The sequence below is a fragment of the Medicago sativa genome, chromosome 3 (assembly GCF_051527215.1).
Source record: "Medicago sativa cultivar Bolivia chromosome 3, Bolivia_mono, whole genome shotgun sequence".
Lineage (NCBI taxonomy): Eukaryota > Viridiplantae > Streptophyta > Magnoliopsida > Fabales > Fabaceae > Medicago > Medicago sativa.
Genome location: NC_140751.1, coordinates 70370524 through 70388456, shown reverse-complemented (window position 1 = coordinate 70388456; position 17933 = coordinate 70370524). Strand labels below are relative to the sequence as shown.

The following is a 17933-nucleotide window of genomic DNA, read 5'->3' as shown; positions in this document are numbered from 1 at the left end:
TTTACCAACACTCTCGATCGATAGGATCTTATAGACAACAATGCAGAACGACACTGCCCTCCAATCTTACATGGTTTGCTGAACCTCACTCTTTCGAAGCAATACTGTGTATCATTTAAACTCAGAAGAAAAACACCATTATTTGAACCACATTGATTTTTCTCGTTGGCTCCAACAACGCTCCTGGGGAAGTTCATGAAGCACAGTTGCAAAGAGAGGAAACAAGTCCCATAGAACCCGGTTAATCTCCACATACCAGCTTCATTATTGGTCACTAACATATTGAAGTTTTGCGAATAATTTTGGTTTTTGCAATTCAATATTTCTCCAAAGGAAAGCAAAACCACTTCCATGACTTCTCTTTCATCGGCAAAACAATTATCAAAACCCAACTTCCTACCGATCTTCTCAATTTTATTTTGATGCACTACTGTCTGAGATAAAAATATAGCCACACCGTTTATGACACTCAACCAGGTATTTAAGTGCAGGAACTGCTCGCAAGTTATCCAATCCTCGAAAGTTCCAACTGATATACGTCTTGACGGGTCATGTAATATTCATATTCTAATCAATATACATTAGACATTGCATGGTTCATGTGCTTGAATATTGTAGCCTACAATTGAATAAATACATGATGGGTGGAACTTTTGCAACTCTTTTGTAAGATTATGTTATTCTTTTGTAAACCAAGATATCCCTTGTGCACAACTGTAAAAAAACTAATCTCTTAGGTAATTGAGATGCTTTTAAGTGGATCCTAGCATATGTTTTTCCGTACGCACCGTGTTAGTCATTACTAAAAGAATCTCTAGAAACATTGTAACACTACATAAAATGGTAGGTCACCTCTCCACTTTCCTTAAAAATAAATGTCTAATGAGATATGCTAATCATCGAAAGCAGTTACATTTACCCCATCTAGAATTGGGGGAAAAAAGAATAGAAATATGCATATCATATAATCATCGATCTACAGAGACATTTAAGAAAACCAAATCAACCTTAACAGGCTGGCTTCAAGAAATAAGTATTCTCATTCCTTATTATCATTATATATTGGAAATTGCTTTATGGCACGACACAAATAGAAGCACGAAAACGCACGACATAAATTCACGCACTTGATCTAGGATAATTTGATCATGACATGCTACTATGATTAAGATTGATATTATTAACATGATGTGCATTATATTCTGACAATATAACATTTCATTTATTTCTTACACATAGGAAGAACCACCTCTATATATATTCTTTAAAATAATGTACTACCTCCGTCCCTAATTATAGGACCCTTTTGAAAAAATAACGGGAATTAAGATAGTGGATATTTGTATTAAATATGTTTGTAATTACTATTGTTTTTACAATTTTATCCTTTAAGAGAGAGTGTTGGTTTATGTTTACATGTTATTTATTGCTGATTGAAGAAAAAGATGTATAATAAATAGGGGCATATATGTAAAGAAATAATTAATGTAGTTGGAAATAGCAAAGGGGTCTTATAAAAAGGGACAAAAAAAATTCTCAAAAGGGTCTTATAATTAGGGACGGAGGTAGTATATTGTTTGACTTTGAGGTATGTCCAAAACTTTTCCTGTTCTACTTATGACGAGGAGAACCATATGAACTCAAATTAGAATTACATTCTCCACTTATAGATTCATAGACTCTTTTTCCATGTCGATGTTGAGAACTGAGATATGACTATTTGTTTCGATGGTTTATTGTCTGATGTTGAGATTAAGATCTCCCCTCTCCACCTACTGTGTCATCGGAATGCTGAAGTTGCTCCAGTGATCTCACAATCTCTTGTATTTTTGGTCTATGTTCTGGTTTTTCAGACAGACATTGAATTACAATATGAGCTAATTTCATTGCTTCATGCGATGAGTATTGGCCTTCTACACGAACATCCATGACTTGAGAGATTTTATGTTTGCTGTTGAGTAATTGTTTGGCCCATTCAACCACATTATGTTCCCAAAGCGGCCTGTTTCTATCCAATGCACGTTTACCTGACATAATTTCCAGGAGAACAACCCCAAAATTGTATACATCACTCTCCTTGGCTAGGCGATCTTCACAAAAAAGACAAGGTGAAAAAGGTTAGAAGTAAAATTGTAGGTGTTATGTTTTATTTTGCTGCTGATAAAATGTATTAATCGTTTCCTTTTTTGTTGTAGACCTAAATATTGTGAAAACAATGGGAAGTGTATCGTTTTTGTTAAGCTAAGCTATTTGTATATGAGTTAAAATGTGGAAAACATCTAAACTCTAAATACAATAAAAAAAAAGTTGTGTATTTGGAAATCAAAATACAGACACCATATGCACGCTATATATCTTTTTAACTATCTCTCTTCTCTCTTACTTATATATTCAAAAGTACAAAAATAAATAAATCAAAGGAATCATATTCATCAAATTATAATTTCTCATAAAGAAAACTGCAACTGCAAATATTGGCTTGAAAAAGACTTGGTACCTGTGCCTATATACTCAGGTGCCGCGTTAATTTGAGGGCCCATATCTACCATATCGTAGTCGGACATATCACTATCCGGTCTATATTTTGCCAACCCAAAAAATGATAGTTTTGCATTATAGTTCTGTCATTCACATAAACAAATTTACAAGCTTAGTCTAACTGTTTAACGCTGCATCTCTAAGCTTGTAAAATCAATGAGTCCTCTTACAGAATCAATCAAGATTTTAGAAGTTTTGAAGTCTCCATGCATCTTTTCCATTTCATCACAATGAAGAAATGCAAGACCCTTAGCAGCATCAAGAGCAATATTCATACGGATTTTCCAAGTGAGTGGCTGAGAGTTCGAATCCCCTGTCCATAAACATTGGGGAGAAATGAGATTTTCAGGGGTTTAGTATACTAACTAGTAATTGACGTCAACTAATGAAGAAACATTATATAAAAAAGGCAATAATAGAATGAGGTTAAATAACAACATACGTCTAAACAAATGATTATCCAAACTTCCCTCGGCCAAAAATTCATGTACCAAAATCCGGTAGCGATCCTCTAAACAGTAACCAATCAATTTCACGAGATTAGGATGACGCAGCCGCCCAAGGTAATTGATTTCTGCCTAAAGTACGAGGTCAATTAGTCTCATCATAGTAAATATCAAAATTCTCATCTGCCACCATCTATTTAATTTGCTACAAAAAACAAGTTTCATAGACTAATTTGATAATTTCCTAACTTCAAAATAAAATTAAACAGCACTCACCAACCATTCGCTATGTCCCTGGTTGCTTTCTTTGATAAACATCTTAACAGCAACAACAAAACCAGTACCTGGTTTTGTAGGAGCGAGTGTGTGCTCATCGATCCACCCCTTAAAGACACTACCAAACCCACGTTGATCTACTTGACCGCTTGGATGAAAGTTCGTCGTAGCAGTTTTTAGCTCATTGATTGTGAAACGCTTCAAATTGTTGGATTCCACATATGAAGAGGATGCCTTGTTGCTTAAACCACTCAAAACATCCTCTTCTCTTCCAACAACCTTTGAATTCAAACCTGTCCATATCATAATAGAAACATGAACAAATTTTTATGCCATATTTTGCCATTTTTTTACCAATAAATTCAAAATACCATTAATCTTTTTGGTGTACCAAAAAAAAGAAGTAGTCAATTTGAGCTAAAAATAATTTTATTAAAAAAAAATAAATAGAGCTCAAATACAAGTTGAACACGAGCTCCACCAAATGACAAATTGTTAGAATCTGAGTTTGATTTCTTGGTAGACAATCCGTAGACATGCTTTACTTACCTCTAGACCGAACTCCGGATTACCAGAACCCATTTTTCCTGAGAATCGGAGGGTTAACACAAAAAATACCAGCTAAACTAAATATTTCTGAGTTATTTTTAGGATAAATATTTGGAAAATTAAAAAAAAAAGGGAAAAATAGAATAACATTAATGATACCATTATGTGTAGAACTCTCAACTTTGACCCGTGCACTAAAGCAGCAAGCCATGAACATAGAACTAATTCAAGAACAAAGAACTCAGCAACAAGTACTATAATTTTTCCAATTTTACAGGCATAAGTTTGCATACGCAAGGCCTTGAAATTATTGAGAAGAAAAGCAAGGCCGTTTACGTGTGTGTTAACAAAATTATTTTTGTCCTGGCTGCTTCTTTAATTGGTTGTTTTATGATCAAGTTGAAGAGCCACAACAAAAGCATAGTAGTTAAATATGTATTTTGCCTTTATGAAAATAATAAACTAGTTATGTGTGTTTTTAATTAATCTTTCATAGAAGATCGATAAGAAATTATTATTTCTTTGACTCGGATGGATAAGAAATTAAAGCCACGTTATTTTTTTTGTTAAATACGGGACTGAAAACAGATAAATATTTTATAAAAAGCTGGAGGTGCGTACTGCGTCATTTGAACTTAATCATGTTATTATTTTTAGTTTGAATGTATTTTTCGGGTTTGTAACTCAATTAGTTAGAGTTAAGGGATAAAATATTGGAGGTCCTGGTATAAACTCGGATAAATGAGAAAAACTAATCTAACAATTAATTACTAATATTGGTCCAAAAAAATTAAATGCATTTTTACCCCTATTTTAAATTAAATATTAAATTGTTAAATGTAAGATTGAATAATTAAATTAAACTAGTGAAATTTTATGCTCTTTTAAAAGTTGTTTGAAACACTTAACATGAACTTTTACAAGAAAGCAGAGATTCAAATTGATAATAGAGTACTTAGAGGGACCAAAAATTAAAGAATTTTTTTAAAGGGACGAAAACTGAAATGTTTTGGTCTTTTTTCTCTTTTGTTCTCAAGTTACTATTTTCTTTCTTGCACAAAAGAATAATAATGGATTTATTTAAAAAAAAAATGGATTTTTATTTTAAAAGACCTAAATACTTCTTTGATCCCTTAACTTTAAAACTTATCAATTTGATCCTTCAAATTATTATGAAACTTTAGCATCGAAACACATACTTTGCATAGTGCCATGAATGTATCCATCACCAGGGAAGCATCCATCACCAGTATTCTCCTTTGTTTTTCTCTTTATGTAATGTATGATCTCGAAAGCTACAAGCACGTTGTCTAGGATGGAACAACCCTTAATGAAATCAGTTTGATTGACAAATACATATTTAAGGAGGATACCTTTCTAACGATTGACCAACATTTCCGATAGCATCTTATAGACAACAGTACAGAACGACATTGCTCTCCAATCTTACATGGTTTGCTGAACCTTACTCTTTGAACCACATTGATTTTGCTCATTGGCTCCAACAACGCTCTTGTGGCAGGTTAAAATCACATATGACACACCACAATTCATGAAGCATAGTTGCAAGAAGAAGCAAAGTCCCACGTCTCTTCTGTTTCCACTATGCGGCACAGCCTATAGAACCCAATTAATTTCCACATCCCAACTTAAGTATTGGTCACTAACACATTGATGAAGTTTTGCGAATAATTTTGGTTTTCGCAATTTAATATTTTTCCAAAGGAAAGCCAAACCACTTCACCGACCTTCTCTTTCATCGGGAAAACAATTATCAAAACCCAACTTCCTACCAATCTCCTCAATTTTATTTTGATTTACTAATGTCTCAGATAAAATTATAGCTACCATATAGAATTGGGAAAAAAAGGAGAGAAATATGATATCATATAATCATCGATCTAGAGAAACATTTAAGAAAATCAAATCAACTTTAAGAGGTCTACTTATGACTAGGAGACACACATGAACTCAAATTAGAATTACATTCTCCACTTATAGACTCTTTTTCCATGTTGTTCTAAACCATTGCTGCTTGAGAATTGAGGTATCGCCATTTGTTTTGATGGTTGGTTGTTTGATTTTGAGATTAAGAGCTCCCCACTTTACCAGCTGTGTCATTGGAATCTTGAAGTTGCTCCAATGATCTCACAATCTTTTCTATGCTTGGTCTATATTTTGGACTTTCAGACAGACATCGAATTATAATGTTAGCTAATTTCATTGCTTCACTCGATGAGTATTGTCCTTCTATACGAGCATCCATGACTTGAGATATTTTGCGTTTTCTGGTGAGTAATTGTTTGGCCCATGCAACTAAATTACGTTCCAAAAATGGCATGTTGTTATCTAATGCACGTTTGCCTGACATAATTTCCAGTAGAACAACCCCAAAATTGTATACATCACTCTCTTTGGTTAGGTGATCTTCACAAAGAGACAAAGAGAAAAAGGATAGGAGTAACATCATAGGTTTTATGTTTTATTTTGTACACCCTCTAGTCACTATTATAAGCAAAAATCAACATTTTAGGTTCATTCATTAAATGATATATGTAGTCTTTATTATAGACTACATACATCATTTAATGAATGAACCTAGAATGTTGATTTTTGCTTATAATAGTGACCGGAGGGTGTAGTTGGTAAGATGTAATAATAATTAATTCATTAATTACTATATACCTAAATATAGTGAAGAACAACGGCACATACTAGTCGGATAAGCATGAATTTGATCTAAACTCTAAATACAATATAACGTGTGTTATTTGAACATCAAAAGACAGACACTATATGCGAGACCATATATGTTTAACTATTTCTCTCTAATACTTTTAATCCTTTACAACGTATGCATATCTCAAAAATACAAATAAAAATCAAATAACTTCGTATTTAACATCAAAGCATAATTTCTCTGTCCTCGTGAGCTTAGTTCAGTTGCTAAGGACAATCCATAATATATGCAAGGTTCAGGGTTCAAACCTCGGCCATGACGAAAAAAAAAACATAATTTCTCATAAAGAAAAATGCATTTGCCAATATTGGCTTGAACAAGATTAAGGTACCTGTGTCTTTATACTCAGGTGAGTCGGACATATTACTATCTGATCTATATTTTGCCAACCCAAAATTGGCTTGAACAAGATTAAGGTACCTGTGTCTTTATACTATAGACACATGAACTCAAATTAGAATTACATTCTCCACTTATAGACTCTTTTTCCATGTTGTTCTAAACCATTGCTGCTTGAGAATTGAGGTATCGCCATTTGTTTTGATGGTTGGTTGTTTGATGTTGAGATTAAGAGCTCCCCACTTTACCAGCTGTGTCATTGGAATCTTGAAGTTGCTCCAATGATCTCACAATCTTTTCTATGCTTGGTCTATATTTTGGACTTTCAGACAGACATTGAATTATAATGTTAGCTAATTTCATTGCTTCACTCGATGAGTATTGTCCTTCTATACGAGCATCCATGACTTGAGATATTTTGCGTTTGCTGGTGAGTAATTGTTTGGCCCATGCAACTAAATTACGTTCCAAAAATGGCCTGTTGTTATCTAATGCACGTTTGCCTGACATAATTTCCAGTAGAACAACCCCAAAATTGTATACATCACTCTCTTTGGTTAGGTGATCTTCACAAAAGAGACAAAGAGAAAAAGGATAGGAGTAGCATCATAGGTTTTATGTTTTATTTTGTAGTTGGTAAGATGTAATAATAATTAATTCATTAATTACTATATACCTAAATATAGTGAAGAACAACGGCACATACTAGTCGGATAAGCATGAATTTGATCTAAACTCTAAATACAATATAACGTGTGTTATTTGAACATCAAAAGACAGACACTATATGCGACACCATATATGTTTAACTATTTCTCTCTAATACTTTTAATCCTTTACAACGTATGCATATCTCAAAAATACAAATAAAAATCAAATAACTTCGTATTTAACATCAAAGCATAATTTCTCTGTCCTCGTGAGCTTAGCTCAGTTGGTAAGGATAATCCATAATATATGCAAGGTCCAGGGTTCAAACCTCGGCCACGACGAAAAAAAAAAACATAATTTCTCATAAAGAAAAATGCATTTGCCAATATTGGCTTGAACAAGATTAAGGTACCTGTGTCTTTATACTCAGGTGAGTCGGACATATTACTATCTGATCTATATTTTGCCAACCCAAAATTGGCTTGAACAAGATTAAGGTACCTGTGTCTTTATACTCAGGTGAGTCGGACATATTACTATCTGATCTATATTTTGCCAACCCAAAAAAGGATAGTTTTGCATTGTAGTTCTGCCATTCACAAACAAATTTACATACTCAGTCTAACTATTAAACAATCCATCACTAAGCTTGTAAAATCAATGAATCCACTCACTGAATCAATCAAGATTTTCAAAGTTTTGAAGACTCCGCGTATCCTTTCCACTTCATTACCGTGAAGAAATGCAAGGACTTAGCAGCATGAAGAGCTATCTTCATACGGATTTTCCATGAGAGTGACTGAAACTATGAAGCCCATGCTCCAAAAACATTAATTTTGAGGGGTGTAATATACTAACTAGTAAATGAAATCAACAAATAAAAAAATTGAAAAAAAATGATAATAACTGGAGAGATGTTTAATAACATACTTCTAAACAAATGATTATCCAAACTTCCTTTGGCCAAAAATTCAAATACCAAAATCCGGTAGTCGTTCTCTAAACAGTAACCAATCAGTTTCACGGGGTTAGGATGACGCAACTGCCCAAGGTAATTGATTTCTGCCTATAGTGCAAGGTCAATTAGTCTCATCGTCTATTTTGCTACCCAAAACAAGTTTCATAAACTAATTTGATATTTTCCTAAGTTGAAAATAAAATTAAAGGACACTCACCAACCATTCACTATCTCCTTGGTTGTTAAACATCATCACAGCAACAACAAAACCAGTACCTGGTTTAGTAGGAGATAGCGTGTGCTCATCGATCCACCCCTTAAATACCCTACCAAACCCACGTTCATCCGCGACTTGACCACTTGAATGAAAATTTCTTGTAGCAGTTTTTACCTCATTGAATGTGAAACACTTCAAATTGTTGGATTGTAATATCTCACCCTCAGAACTTGAAGTTGATGAACATAATACCTTGATGCTTAAACCACTAAAAACATCCTCTTCTCTTCCAACATCCTTTGAACTCAAACCTGTCCATGTCAAAATAGAAACATGAACTAACTTTTATAAAATATTCTTCTGGCAACCATTTTTCTAACAATAGAAGAAAAGAAGGTACAATAACATTATTGCAATACATTGGATCTCAAAGTATAACTCATTACATATTATTCACTTGAAGCAAGTGTTTTTGGTGTATTAAAAAAAAACTATTCAAAAAAATAGAGGTCAGATACAAATTAAGAAAGTTAACAAATAAGAAGGGGAATTAATATAGAATAACATTAACTTCTCTCTCTCAAAAAAAAAAAAAAAAAAGAATAACATTAATGATACAATACCATTATTTGTAGGACTCTCAACTTTGACCCTTCCCCTAAAGCAGCAAGCCATGAACAAAGAACCGTTGGATTAGACCCCTTCTTGTCTCTCAACTTTGACCCTTCCCCTATGAAGAGCACTTCTACAAAGTAATAGAATTTTATCAATTTGAAACACATAAGTTTGCATAAGAAAAAGCTTAAAATTATAGAGAAGAAAAGAAAATGTGAACGTGTGAAAACAATTTATTTTTGTCCTGGCTTGCTACTTTAATCGGTTTTTTTTATGATCAAGTTGAAAGAAAGAGAAGAGCCACAACAAAAGCATAATAGTTAAATAATAAAGTAATGTGTTTTTAATTAATCTTCTTTATAAGACCGATAAGAAATTTTTAACCACACTATTTTTTGTTGAATATGTGACTAAAAACAAATAAACATTTCACAACAACCGCACCACTTCGTCATATGTAATATATGAGACTAATATTGATTTTTCATTTCTTTGCACTTTAAAGTGTGTGGTAAAATGGGAAATATTTTAAGTCTTATATTTTTTTTTCTCCTGGTTCTCAAGTTACTCTCTCTTTTTTGCACAAAAGAACAATCATGGATTTTCTTTTATAATTTCAATAAAAATGGAAATATTGTTTTTGAAACCTTTTGTTTAAAAGTACTTTAATGCTAAATAATATATATATTTTTTACGATAACAAAATGATATTTATTCATTCAAATTGATATTGTACATCGAATACAACCACATATTCAACATCGCTCACAAAATCCAAGTTAACAGCAACAATGACAAAATGCCTACAACTCTCTTTGCCCTCAATTATATTTGAAAACGATTTGTAAACTTTATTATGACCGTCTCTCAAAAATCAAAGTGACCTTAGTTATATCTGATCTGCAATATCGACGTCCAAGTCATTGATTGCATATGTAACCGCTTAAGGTTGATCTTTCAATAGAAACCAAATGAACTCCGCCACAAGACCCCAAATCAAGCAACACCACACAAGACGAAGAAAAACACAATGTCACACTCATATGCCTAAATAAGTTAATTTTAGTATATGATTTCGTTTCTGTTTACACATAAAATTTATTATCTTGTTAGATGAACTTGAAAAATATGCGATTAGACTATCAGGTGAAGAAGCAGCTCAACCGATTAGACTATTCATGCACTTGATCTAGGATAAATTGATCGTGACATGGTGCTATGATTAAGATTTATGTTATTTTCATGATGTGCATTATATCAATAGTGCATTTCATTTGTTTCTTACACATAGGAACACCACCTCGGTAGACATTCTTCAAAATAATTATATTATCGGAGGTATTTGTTTGTAGTATGTCCAAAAATTTCCTGTACTTAAAATTCATTGACTCGTTTTCACATTGCTCTAAACAATTGCTGCTTGAGAATCGAGAAATGACCATTTGTTCTGATGGTTGGTTGTTTAATGTTGAGACTAAGAGCTCCCCACTTCACCAATTGTGTCATTGGAATCCTGAAGTTTTTCCAATGATCTCACAATCTCTTCTATTTTTGGTCTATATTCTGGTCTTTCAGACAGCATTGAATTACAACCTCGGCTAATTTCTTTGCTTCACGCGATGAGTATTGGCCTTCTATACGAACATCTATGACTTGAGAGATTTTATGTTTGCTTTTGAGTAATGGCTTGGCCCATTCGACTAAATTATGTTCCCGAAGTGGCCTGTTTCTATCCACTGCACGTTTGCCTGACATAATTTCTAGGAGAACAACCCCAAAATTGTATACATCACTCTCCTTGGTTAAGTGATCTTCACAAAAAAGACAATGAGAAAAATTAGGTTAGAAGTAAAATTCTAGGTTTTATGATTTATATTGTTGTTGGTAAGATGTAATAATCATTAATTCCATAATTAATATAGACCTAAATATAGTGAAGAACAACGGCACAGGCACAAACTGACTAGTTGGGAATGGGAAGTCGTTAAGCTAAGCTCTTTGAATTTGAGTTAAATGAAAACATCTAAACTTTAAATACAATAAAGTGTTGCGTTATTTGAATATCAAAATACATACATCACATATGCGGAGGGGCCATATCAAAGGACATCGTATAAAGAAAACTGCAACTGCCAACATTGACTTGAAAAAGATTTTGGTACCTGTGTCTATATACTCAAGTGTGGCGTTAATTTGAGGGCCCATATCCACCATATCGTAGTCGGACATATTACTATCTGATCTACATTTTACCAACCCAAAGAAGGATAGTTTTGCATTGTAGTTCTGTAACTCACATAAACAAATTTTACAAACTTGGTCTAACTATTAAACGATCCATCTCTAAGCTTGTAAAATCAATGAATCCACTTACTGAATCAATCAAGATTTTCAAAGTTTTGAAGTCTCCATGTATCTTTCCCACTTCATCACTGTTTAGAAATGCAAGACCCTTGGCAGCATCAAGAGCTATCTTCATACGAATTTTCCATGTGAGTGGCTCAAAGTTAGAAACCCCTGCTCCATAATCATACGAATTATTTGTTGTAAATGAAGTCAACAAATAAAAATCATTATATAAAAAAGACAATAATAAAAGGAGGTTAATTAACAACATACTTCTAAACAAATGATTATCCAAATTTCCTTTGGCCAAAAATTCATATACTAAAATCCGGTAATTATCCTCTAAGCAGTAACCAATCAGTTTAACGAGATTAGGATGACGCAGATGCCCAAGGTAATTGATTTTTGCCTGAAGTACAAGGTTCAAAATCAAAATCAAAATTCTCATCTGTCTCCATATATTTAATTTACCACAAAAAACAAGGTTCAAAAACTAATTTGATATTTTCTTAACTTCAAAATAAAAGTAAAAGTGACACTCACCAACCATTCACTATGTCGCTGGTTGCTCTCTTTGTCAAACATCTTCACAGCAATATCAAAACCAGTACCTGGTTTAGTAGGAGCTAGCGTGTGCTCATCGATCCGCCCCTTAAAGACTCTACCAAACGTATCTTCACCCAATACAGTACTTGGACGAAAGTTCCTTGTTGCGGTTTTTAGCTCATTGAATGTGAAACACTTTCAAATTGTTGGATTGTAATATCTCACCCTCAGTCCTTGAAGTTAGCAGAACAGTTGAATAGGATTCCTTGTTGCTCAAACCACCCAAAACAACCTCTTCTCTTCCAACAACCTTTGAATTCAAACCTGTCCATGTCATAATAGAAACATGAACTAACTTTTATGCAATATTCTGGCAACTATTTTTCTACCAATTTTTTCAATACAGTTTAAAAAAATAGGTTTTTTGGTGTATTAAGAAAATTGAACTCAAAACTATTTTATTAAAAAAAAAAAAATAGAGCTCAGATACCAGCTGAACCAAATTAAGAAAGTTAAAAAATAAAAAAGGGAAAAATAGAATAACATTTGCCAAACCATTATGTGTAGAACTCTCAACTTTGACCCTTGCACTAAAGCAGCAAGCCATGAACATGTGAAATATCAATAGTTTTTCCACACAGGAAGGACTTAGGAAATAACTACAAAGTCAACACAATTGTTGTTGTGTATAATAATAAGTAGGTGTTGAAAAGTATGTGGTATGTGTGAATGGAGTCATATGTCTTAAGTTATGGGTCTTTTTTTCTCTTTCAACACCCACTTTTTCAATTCCCAACACTCCACATCATTTTCTCTCTTTTAATTCAACACCCATTCAATTTTTACCTCTCCAATGGTTTTCATTCAACACCCTACCCCACCACTTTTTATTTCTTATTCTTATTTAATTTTTGTTTTTATAATTGCATAAAATTATAATTATCGATTATAATTAAATTAAAATAATAAAATTAACAATTTATTTTTTAGTTTTTTTTTGGAAAAACGAAATTTTGTAAAATAATTTATTTTTATTTTCTTAACTTAAAATGCAATACAACAAACTAAGCATGCGACACACAAATAACTTAAGAGAGTGAAAAACTTGGTTTTTTTCTGTGTCCAAATCAAATGATCCAAGTCTCTATTTGTAGAGAAAACAAAATCACGAATTTTGGTAAAAAAATAAATTAAATTTTTTTTATTTGCAATGAAATAATTGAGTCCAAATTATTAAGATAAAAATCCAAGCAGCCAATCGTATCAAGCCACGTGGCGTCTGCGGGCCAGCTTTCAACATGTTGAATCCTTTCAACACCCTCTTTCATCCACATCATCTTCAACAACCATCTAAAATGGTTTCAACATGTTGAAAATGGCATTCAACAAGCCATTGTAAATGGTCTTAGAAGTTCTTTGTTAAATCATATGTCACATGTCTGATGTTTTGTCTTGACAGCTACTTTTGATATATGATAAATTCCTAAACACTTTGAAGTTTGATTGGTAAGTCATACCATCAGGGCTCTTTCTAAGATTTGGTGGCTTAAGACGAACCCTTAATTTAGGCCTAACTAATAAATATATAAAAAAAAAATTGAATTTTCAAAGTGTGAAAATAATTTACGTGAAGATGATACCTCAAACAAATCATACTTACTCTAAAAGCTAATTAGGTCAAGCAATTGCTTAGCCCTAATTGCTATGCTAATTTCCCTCCAAAGTACTTAACCAAAGAGTGCTTTGCAAGCTAATGGGGACTCATTAAATACTGGTGTGTGTTGCAAGCTTTTGGTATCTCATTAAATGCTTATTTTAAATTTTGAAATTTGAATTTCCCTCTTACATGCGCATGTCATCTTGCCAACTACTTAACTTAATGATTCATTATTACTACCCTTTGTTGTGGCCAATTGAACACTCTCTCTTTGTTCCCTTGCTTCTACCCAATTGTATTTTCTTGGATCCTTATTATTGTAGTTCACTAATAATGAGTTCAACTCCCCGTTCTTCAAAGTCACATCTATGTTATTTTCTCTGCACAAAAATTTCATCTCATCCTTCAAAGTTCAAACTCACTACATCCTCATATTTTAAATGTGTCTCACTCTATTAACAACAGTACAACACTACCGTCAACAACATCTACGACAAGTTTGAACCTAAGCTTCAATTTGATTGCATGTTGTCTGGTTTTTTTAATTTGGTTTTTTTCTTTGCCAAGCTTCTTTCTTTCTTTTTGTGATTTGGGTGTTGTGCTACCTGAGTTGGGATTAACCGCACGTAGAGGATTTTGATGATGATTGGGGTTCTGTGTTGCATTCAAGGATGGAATTTTCAACCAATCAAGGTATTTACACCTGCGCACGGGATTTTGATTTCAGATTCTATTCACATTTTCTATTTTTTCAGGATTTTTCATATGTTTTCTTTTGTTTCAAACTATCATCTTTGATTTGTTAATATGGCAAACAAACTTTTGTCACTGTTTAAGGATTTGTTGTTTTGATTTTTGATTTTTTTATTCATATTTGATATTTCCTTTTATGTTTTTTTTAATGATTTTGGAGGATTTTTACGGAGAAAATCAGTTTGGTACATATTTGGGGGTAATTTGTTTTTGCAGGATATTAATCAACTTGAATTGATTTGAGAAGGTATGTTCAGATCAGATCTCATATTTCACCATTGTTTATGGTTAAACCGTTGAGTGGTTATTAGTTTGTTGATTGATTGAATTGCTCTGATATAGTATTTCACTTCTGTTTATGTTGTTTGGTCTGTTGTTTGATCTTAGATCCTTATATTGTGCCGATCTTATGTTTCACTCTTCTTTATAGTCAAACCCTTGAATGATTATATTGATTAAAAGGTATATACTTATATTGTTCTGATCTTATATTTTACAATGTTGCTTAACCTATTGATGTTTTTAGATTGATGCTTGGAACAGCAGTTCCCTGAATTAGCCAAGTGTTGATCATTTATCTTGAGTTCCTTTTATTTAGAGTATGCATAGGGAATTCGTGACCGAGACACTCACATGCATCTTCCTGTTTTATTATGTAGTTGTTGTTAGTCTTTGCGTGTTTGTTCAACTTCAACTGATTTATGTAAAAGATGAAAACAAATAAGCACTTTGATTTTCATTAGAAATTTTGTGCTTCATACATAGCATAACTGGACAAATATTTTCTAAAAAAAAAACTACCAATTTTTTTTACTTTAGATAATTTATATATACACATGCAGATATGTTTGACTTATAACATGGTACTAGCATCATAAGAATGACACTTTTGTTATAAAAAAAGCATAATAATGACACTTATCAAGTTTTTCCTGTGTATAATGTTCTATTGATGTATTTTGCTCTTCCCTGTGATTTTTTATTGAATCAACAAATATAAAGTTATGATAATGCATATGTTGATTTACAAATAATCATTTACTCAAATTGTAACTTAACTATTCAGTACTGTGAATGTTTCTTTGGGGCTTTGGGAACATACGGTTGTTTATGGTGTTTTTGGTTGATTTTTTGCAAAACTGATAAAGTCATATACATGTTGTGTGTATCTCTGTTGCGTTTTATAAGGGTTAAAGTAGGCTATACTCATTCACATAAACTATGCATGTATCAATTTTGCAAAGTTTTTCATTTGTTGTTGATAAGTTTTTCTGTTAAGTTACTAAGTTGATGATGAAATGAATTCTCCCTTCTCCATTGCATCTCTATTTTTATGTCTTCTAGATTATTAGGTTGCTTTCAAGTTTTCATGATAAAATTAAAGATACTTATTATTAACTACCTGTGTCTTTTTTTGCCACAATTTAGAGAAGTTTTTGTTCTATAATGCGCGTAAGCTGTACAAAGGACAAGGCATAAAGCTTGGAGCAAAAGCCAGAGGTCGTACTTATGTGCTTTACGTCGCGTTGGACAAATGAGTTCCGCAATCCATTAGGAATGGGCATAACGTTGATCTTTTGCTGATATTTTGATTTCTATGTATAATACTCTTTCCTAATTCATATTATGCTCTTTAGTACTATGTTTTGTATTAAGGTTATACTTTTTATTCCAATGCTACTGTTAACTTCCACAAGTTCATTTTTTATTTTTTTTAACACGGCAAGTTCATTTTTATATAAAGTTAATATATTAATAGGAAATATTTCATATGTCTTATCAATTGTAAAAAAAGCATATGGCCAACATTAGCAAGAATAATGATTTATGTAGATAAAAAATGAATTGTTAAGCAGAAAATAGAACGCGGATAGACACCATTCTTTTGTTAATACAAGTGTTCAATTCGAAAATAAGCTTAAAACGCAGTTTGGATATAGGTTCTGGAACACATACAAGCACTTAAACTTGCATTTAGATAATACTAGAGTTTTACTGTCACGACAAAGAAAACAACAGTAACTCTTCACTTTTTTTTTTTGTGTTGTATGTCAACTATTGTTTGGGTGATCATATTTTAGATCATCTTCCAAGCATATTGATGTAAATTGATACCTTAGACAATTGACAAGCGAAATAAAGACATTTTGTTTGGTGGTAAAGTAGTGGTTTTTGGTGGAGACTTCAGACAGATTTTGCCGGTAATTCCCAAAGGTATTAGACAAGAAGTTGTCATTCTACTATTAATTCATCCTATCTTTGAGTTATGATTTGCCATTATCACGAAACACGAATGGTGATGCAATTGATGATGTCCACACTCCTGAATTTTTCAACACAATTAATACATTAAGTCTTCCAAATCACAAACTCAGATTAGAGGTTGGTGTTCCAATGATGTTGTTAAGGAATATAGATCAAAGATCAGGATTATGCAATGACACAAGACTAATCATAACCAGAATGGGTAAATTTGTGCTTGAAGGAAAGGTCATATATGGAAGCAATATAGGCGAGAACAGTTTTATACCAAGATTATCTCTTACTCCTTCTGATGTCAAGATACCTTAGCAAATTTAAACGGAGACAGATTTCGATAGCCGTTTCTTTCGCAATGACTATCAACAAAAGTATAGGACAATCTCTGAAGAAACGGAGATGGATTGAAGATGCTTACAACGGATGGAAATGATCAAGATACCAATGTGACCTCAAATGTAGTATACCAAGAAGTATTTCATAATGTAAGATAAGTTGTGCTAAAAATCAACGATTTTTGTACGCTATTTTGATTTATTGCATTCCGATGGTAGCGAAAATCGTTGATCATAAACATTATACAACTAATATTTATCGTAATTGGAAATTTATAAAATATTACTTACATTGATTCAATTATAACCAACTCCCTTATTAATATAGAAAGGGAATAATCGTAACTTTAAATGCGCAGCTGTAAAGCTGGTAGGACCCGTGCGGAGCACGGGTCGATGGTCTAGTTTACTTGAAGATAATAGTTTTTAGGGTTAATGGTGCTTTATCCCCCTCTAATATAGGTCATTTCCAGTTCCCCCTTGTAATTGTTTTTTTTATTTACCCCCTTGTACATTATTTTTGTTTTGGAATACCCCCTAATAAGTCATTCAAAAACGAAAATTTCTGCAAAAAAAAAAAAAAATTGGTTTTTGAATGACCTAACATGTTTTTTACTAATTATATAACCTTTTGAGACTATGACAAGAAAAACATGGCAATAGACATTTAAGTACTTTTGAAAGTTAGTTATGCCTTCCCTACTTTTT

At 32.5% G+C, this 17933-nt stretch overlaps 1 protein-coding gene, 1 long non-coding RNA gene and 2 pseudogenes across 4 annotated transcripts in view; 1 reads left to right on the top strand and 3 right to left on the bottom strand.

Annotated features, from left to right (window-relative positions):
* Window positions 1–9480, bottom strand: part of LOC146939713 (receptor-like cytoplasmic kinase 176) — a 34552-nt pseudogene extending 25072 nt beyond the window's left edge. Inside the window, exon 1 of the transcript XR_015031756.1 lies at window positions 9338–9480. The product of XR_015031756.1 is annotated as a receptor-like cytoplasmic kinase 176 (transcript). The remainder of the gene's footprint in view (window positions 1–9337) is intronic.
* LOC146939714 (receptor-like cytoplasmic kinase 176) lies at window positions 1161–4161 on the bottom strand. The gene is made up of 6 exons (XM_085753256.1): window positions 3969–4161; window positions 3261–3553; window positions 2981–3116; window positions 2709–2851; window positions 2498–2621; window positions 1161–2090 (listed from the first exon to the last, which is right to left on the bottom strand). The coding sequence occupies exons 1-6, from the start codon at window positions 4024–4026 to the stop codon at window positions 1753–1755; spliced, it is 1092 nt and encodes a 363-aa protein (XP_085609382.1). The 5' UTR covers window positions 4027–4161; the 3' UTR covers window positions 1161–1752.
* Window positions 9481–10546: 1066 nt separating the features above from the next.
* Window positions 10547–12834, bottom strand: LOC146939712 (serine/threonine-protein kinase BIK1-like; annotated as a pseudogene). Its single transcript, XR_015031757.1, has 6 exons — window positions 12777–12834; window positions 12219–12545; window positions 11949–12084; window positions 11704–11846; window positions 11492–11615; window positions 10547–11140 (listed from the first exon to the last, which is right to left on the bottom strand). The product of XR_015031757.1 is annotated as a serine/threonine-protein kinase BIK1-like (transcript).
* A 1036-nt stretch (window positions 12835–13870) lies between these two features.
* On the top strand, window positions 13871–16327 carry LOC146939711 (uncharacterized). Its single transcript, XR_015033466.1, has 2 exons — window positions 13871–14571; window positions 16060–16327. It is a non-coding gene; the product is annotated as an uncharacterized LOC146939711 (long non-coding RNA).
* Window positions 16328–17933: the final 1606 nt, after the last annotated feature.

Excerpts from the sequence above, each read along its gene's own strand:
- LOC146939714 (XM_085753256.1), bottom strand. The coding sequence starts at position 4,026 with ATGTTCATGGCTTGCTGCTTTAGTGCACGGGTCAAAGTTGAGAGTTCT. Across the intron at positions 3,117-3,260 it reads AGGGACATAGCGAATGGTTG|GCAGAAATCAATTACCTTGG; the intron begins GTGAGTGCTGTT and ends CTCGTACTTTAG. Across the intron at positions 2,852-2,980 it reads GGATAATCATTTGTTTAGAC|GGGATTCGAACTCTCAGCCA; the intron begins GTATGTTGTTAT and ends GTTTATGGACAG.